Source organism: Nomascus leucogenys, chromosome 18 (assembly GCF_006542625.1).
Source record: "Nomascus leucogenys isolate Asia chromosome 18, Asia_NLE_v1, whole genome shotgun sequence".
NCBI classification, from domain to species: Eukaryota; Metazoa; Chordata; class Mammalia; order Primates; family Hylobatidae; genus Nomascus; species Nomascus leucogenys.
The window spans coordinates 54,914,833-54,920,832 of record NC_044398.1 but is presented as its reverse complement, the minus strand read 5'-3'; the positions used below and the strand labels follow the sequence as shown (position 1 = coordinate 54,920,832).

Genomic DNA, 6,000 nt, shown 5'->3' with positions numbered 1-6,000 from the left:
TCCATTATTTGAACAAATCAAATAATCGAAGTCAACACTGGCCAGTAATGGAAGCGAGTGACAGCAGATGCCTCCAGATGCTGCATTGCAGAGAACTCAGCCTGTGTGAAAGCCCTGCCCGAATGGCACAACCTAAAGCCAATCATGAGGAAACACCGTACAAACCAAAATGGAGAGAAAGCCTACAAAACAGCTGACCTATACTCTCCAAAAACATAAATGTCATGACAATCAAAGAAAGACTCAGGAATTATCCCAGATAAAAGGAAACTATAGAAACGGGACAATTGGACCAACACATCACACTTGGTGAAAATCCCCCATCTTGAATTTTCCTCGGCTATCAAGGATATTTTGGAGACAATTGGCAAAATCTGCATAAGGTCTATAGATTAGATATTAACATTGAACCAATGTTAATATCCTGATTTTGACCATTATACTACAGTTATGTAAGGAAATTCCTTTTATTTAGGAAATACACATTATTTAGAAATAAAGAGGCATCGTGTCTGCAACCTACAAACAGTTCAGAAAAAAAATCTGTATTAAGTACCTATATTCATATTCATCTAGAAAGACAGGAGGAGAAGGGGGAGAAAGGATAAAGTAAATGTAGTAAAATGTTAACATTTGGGGAATAATATCCAAAAATTATTTGTATTACCTCTTATAATCTTTTTGTAAGTCTGAAGTTGTCAAAATCGAACATTTCTTAAAAGAAAAACAAATTTTTAATAACAATATTAATGAATTATAACCCACTGAATAAAATAAACCATGAATCCATATTGATACAAGTAAATGAATAAATTGAGGGTTCGATGAGGAGCAGAGATATTTACATAGTCTCAAATTACCTCCCCGTAAAATACTAATTAACCACAAGGTGAAAAAATAACACTACAGAGGAGAAATTCAGCAGATACCACTGTTAGTGATCAATGCTAACATTGCCAGTAGCAGGGCAAATCAAAACTGTAGGGTCACAGGTAAGATGCAATGAGAAGATCACTGGGTCACTTTTGTGATACTCCTGCCAAAAAATCATATAATCTAAATCTAATCACCATGAAACCCAATTGAGGGACATTCTTGTATTACCAGACTTTACTCTTCAAAATATTCAAGGTCATGAAGGTCAAGGAAAGACTGAGGAACTGTTCCAGACTGAAAGAATCTAACAGATACAACAACTAAATACAAGCCATGGATTAGAATGGGATCCTTTTGCTATAAAGGACATTACAGAGAAGTAACAAACTAGAATGTATTAATGTTGACTTTCTTATTGCAAGGTGTGCACTGTAGTTATGTAGAATGTCCTGACTTGTAGGAATGCCCACTAAAGTAATCAGGGGTGATGGCATAATGTCAGCAATTTACTCTCAATGGTTCGGAGGGGAAAGTCTTTGTACTAAAACTTCGAAATTTTCTCTAAACTGAAGGCTATTTCCAAAAGGTTAATTAAAAATAAATAAACAAACAGAAAAGGTGAATCAGGCAAATCTTATTTCTCCCTAAGAACAGCTATATAAATCAGTGCTTAAAATTAAAATTATGTAAATCTGATGGCACTGTAACAATTGTAATACATCTAAACATGAACAATGACCACAGTTCCTGCACAACAAAATGATGTCTAAGTCCAACTCTACCACTACATATAGTGATAAAAATTACAAAATACAAATAAGCCACCAATTAACTGCACTAAAGTATTAATGACAACTTAGTGGTTTGGCTGTTTAAACAGCTGATATTTGGGCAGTTTGAGTATGTAAAACTCAATATTCCTGGTTTTCATTGGCAAAATCCACTTAAAAGTTAAAGAAGCCAAGTAACATTGTTTAAAAAACTATATAAATTTTGATCTGACACATATGATACAAAAATATGTTCCTTTAATAAAGATTTTTACATGTCATATATTAATATTTAATGAGAAACAAAATGTCACATAAACAGCCCAGTAATAAAATTTTATCTTTCAGATCATATAATTTTTCTTTAAAACCTGTACATATTCTCTTGATGCTTTCCAAACTAGATCTTGATTTAGATTTGACTCATCAGTAGATCCTAGAGGGGAAGCTATTGATCCAGATTCCAATTCAGCAGCAGCTAGAATGAAAAAGAAAGAATTATACTCCTTACCTAAAAGATTTCATAGTTAACAAAGTGGAAGTCAGTAAAAGAGTTGAGAATTTTGTCAGTATTAATAAGAAAGAAAAATATGTATGCACAACTATTATACAAGATTACTATTAAGTATAATTTGCCTGTGGTTGCACATTGAATTATCCTTGTGGTTAAATATCAGAGCTTCTGGCTTTCTCACTCTTCATTCATTTATTCAACAACCATGAGCAAAGTAAGCACTAGAATTACAAAATGAAGACGATATGATCCACCTCTAACAAACATATGTTATAATCTGAAAAAACAGACAAACATACAATTTCCATACAGAGTCACAGATACCATGACAGGTAGAAGACAGGGCACTACTGGAACACACAGAAGGGACACCTATCCCAGTTCTGAGTCAATAACGTAGGTTTTTTGATGGAGGCAATATGTAGACTGATACCTGAAGTACAAGGAAAACATATGCCAGACAGAAGGAAGAAGCAAATGCCAACAGCTGGAGCTGAGGAAGCTCCCTGTGGAATTCCACGTGGTCTAGGGTGGCTGGATGCCAGAGCAAAGGGGCCCGGAGAGCAGCAAGGGGTGAGAAATAAGGTTGAATAACGTGACAAGGACCACATTGATGTGGGTGTTTTTATTCCATGCTAAGGAATTTGGAACTTCTTCTGAGGGCAAAGGGAAACTAATGACAAAGTAAATGACTGGAGATTTCAAATATCACCTGTCAAGCGACTGCTTAAGAACTGTAATTCCAGACTAGATATTACTAGTGAGTCTGGGGTCTTTGGGCCTTAAATCACCACTATAACCTTGAGAAGTTGATGATGCCATTGTTTTCTAAGAATAATTTCTGCATGCTGGCTACAGTTCTACGGGGATGGCAGAAGTGAAGAAAGTGTAGAGCCGGAAAAAAAAGAGGTGCAAAGATTTCTTGAGTTTTTTTAAAGCTATGGAACATGATGAATTAATGAGACAAAATAAGTATACTCTTCACTACGAATATTCATGTTTTCACATCTTTCATTAGATGTGTGTAAGAAAGAACATTTAATGTAGTATCTATTAGCCAAACAATGGAAAGGGATCCCACTCACGATTTACAGTTTATTTCAGAAATCAATTAATTAATCTAAATTTAATTCATGAAGTTTGGCAACATACCTTCTTTGAGTTCTCTAGTTAAATTTTTTTCCAACTCCTGCTGCATCTGAAATAAGTCAAATGTTATTTATAATGTTTAAGTTAGACAAGAGACATTAACATAGAAATGATACATCACTTACAAAATGTGGCCTGTAATACTCTTAAAGACTACACTTAACTTGATTGCTTAAATATAAAAATAATCACATAAATAAAATTCCTACTTGTTTTAAGTTTAGATTTTAAAAATGTGTAATGTTGTTTAATCTGATAAAAAGTACAATTAGTATTGGTCTATTGCATATACATAATGTCAGAAAGGTGATATTTTCTCTTATTAGTACAAGGTTAAACAACTGAAGTCATAGTTTGAAATGAATGCATTACTTTGTAATTCTCAGCAAAACTCTGATCTTTATAAAGCTTAATCAGTTTTTTCACTTTAATGGATTTTTCCTTAAAATAAACTTTCTGGTGGGGCACAGTGGCTCAAGCCTATAATCCTAGCACTTTGGGAGGCCAAGGCAGGCAGATTGCCTGAGCTCAGGAGTTCGAGACCAGCCTGGGCAACATAGTGAAATCCCGTCTCTATTAAAATACAAAAAAAATTAGCCAGGTATGGTGCCTTGCACCTCTAGTCCCAGCTACTTGGGAGGCTGAGGCAGGAGAATTGCTTGAACCCAGGAGGTAGAGGTTGCAGTGAGCTGAGATTGCACCACTGCACTCCAGCCTGGACGACAGAGCGAGACTCCGTCTCAAAAAAAAAAAAAAAAAAAAAAAAAAAAAAGCCACTTTCCATTGTCTACTGTTAGAGAATTAAAATTTTAAAGTATGTTCTATGCTATTTTTTGGTACAGAATCATCAATATATACATGAAGAAAGTGATGCTATAATAATGTCATGTGAAAATTCTACTGGCAAAAGAGTAAGTGGAAATAAACATTATCCTACCTATATATTATAAATAACATTATGTAAACACAAAGATTTCAGAAAATTTGCTCAAAAAATGATAAATATAAGTTGGAGCTAGTTTTCAAGCTTAGTTTCTTTGATTCACAACTTGGTAGAATTATAAACAAAAAATATATAGCTTTTTAATTGTAATTTTGATTTCAGAAATTAGTACCAATTTTTTAAATATCTAATTATATTTATATACTTAATTATGAAATGTGTGGGAATATTTCAAACTATATTGCAAGTGGCCCATTTAGAGTGTTCTTATTTAAATCTTTTTTTATAAAAGGTATTCTCTCACTAAATACCGAGAACATGGTCTGAAATAGTACACTATATAGTAAGCATAATAGGTACTTTGTGGTGATAATGATAATATGATATCCAATGCCTTTAAAAATGTTAGGTATGAAGATAAAATTTTTTGACTAACAGGTTTCCCAATATTTTGTAAGACTGTTTTCCATATATTTCTGTGACAATAACATTATAGACAGGCCTTATAAAATGAATAATGTGACAATAGCATTAGTAGACAGGACCTGTAAAAGTAATAACTCAATACCAAATAAAAGGAGAAGCCTTTATTGAACGAATCTTATATTGCTATTCATTAATAAACATGATGTAAAATATACATTTTTACATGACTTGTATTAAGGAACTACTAATGTAATGTAGTTTCTCACTTCTCCTAAATATTTACTTCCTACGTGTAATAAATTTTATTATTTCTTTATACTCCATTTACAAATACTTTAATAATATGTACATTTTGCTTAGATAAAAATGAAATACTCTTAACAAATTGCTTACTCTGATATTGAAGAAATCTTAACTGTCTAGGCAGAGAAACTTCTTGCATAAAAAATTTAAATACAGGTTATTTTTCTCCCCTAACACTTAAAGGATATATGGTATAAAGTTGTTGCCTCTATTCCAGCCCTGGAGTGGCCTCCTGCTACATAAAGTCTCTTCCAGCCTTTCAATGACTCTTGAATTTTTTTTTTCCTTTTGAGGTGGAGTCTCACTCTGTTGCCCAGGCTGGAGTGCAGTGGCGTCATCTCAGCTCACTGCAACCTCTGCCTCCTGAGTAGCTGGGACTACAGGTGCGCAACACCATGCCCAGCTAATTTTTGTATTTTTTAGTAGAGACGGAGTTTCACCATATTGGACAGGCTGGTCTCAAACTCCTGACCTCGTGATCCGCCCACCTGGGCCTCCCGAAGTGCTGGGATTACAGGCATGAGCCACCACGCCTGGCCAATCCTTGAATGTTTTGCCATATAAATGACAGCTGAGGGCAACTACTTTTCAGAAAAGGACGCCAGGTCAGACATAAAGGCTCAAAGGGAAAAGGGGCAGACCCAGAACCCAGGAGGGAGCTGCTCTGGGAGGGACACTTAAAAGCTTAGGAAAACGGTCTTCTGTGTTGACAAGTCTGGTTTTGTCCTGGTTGGTGGGAAACTGGGATGGTTTTACCTATATTAAAAGTGAAAACTGGCAAATATTAAATGACTTTGAAAAAGTCTCTTTCATTTTATTCCTAATTTCCCATTAAATCACACATTTTCCTCATATTTCCCTTAATACAAATTTAAAATTATTGTCTCCAGTTAAATAACTTAACACAGTGCCTGATACAGACTATGGAAGAAAAAAGGAGAGAAAAATGTCTTGGTGACATTAATAACTGTCCTATTGAGGTAGACAAGGTGCCATCAATGGTTTTTGAAATGTATAGA

At 34.4% G+C, this 6,000-nt stretch overlaps 1 protein-coding gene across 5 annotated transcripts in view; it reads right to left on the bottom strand.

Moving 5' to 3' along the window:
• Positions 1–509: 509 nt before the first annotated feature.
• The window catches only part of ANKRD26 (ankyrin repeat domain 26), a 100,316-nt gene continuing 94,825 nt past the window's right edge, over positions 510–6,000 (bottom strand). For all 5 annotated transcript variants that reach the window (XM_030798274.1, XM_030798275.1, XM_030798280.1 and 2 more), the window contains 2 exons: positions 3,313–3,358; positions 510–2,124 (listed from right to left, as the gene is read on the bottom strand). In XM_030798274.1, the coding sequence (XP_030654134.1) occupies positions 1,991–2,124; positions 3,313–3,358 (180 nt within the window). In that variant the 3' untranslated portion in view covers positions 510–1,990. The remainder of the gene's footprint in view (positions 2,125–3,312; positions 3,359–6,000) is intronic.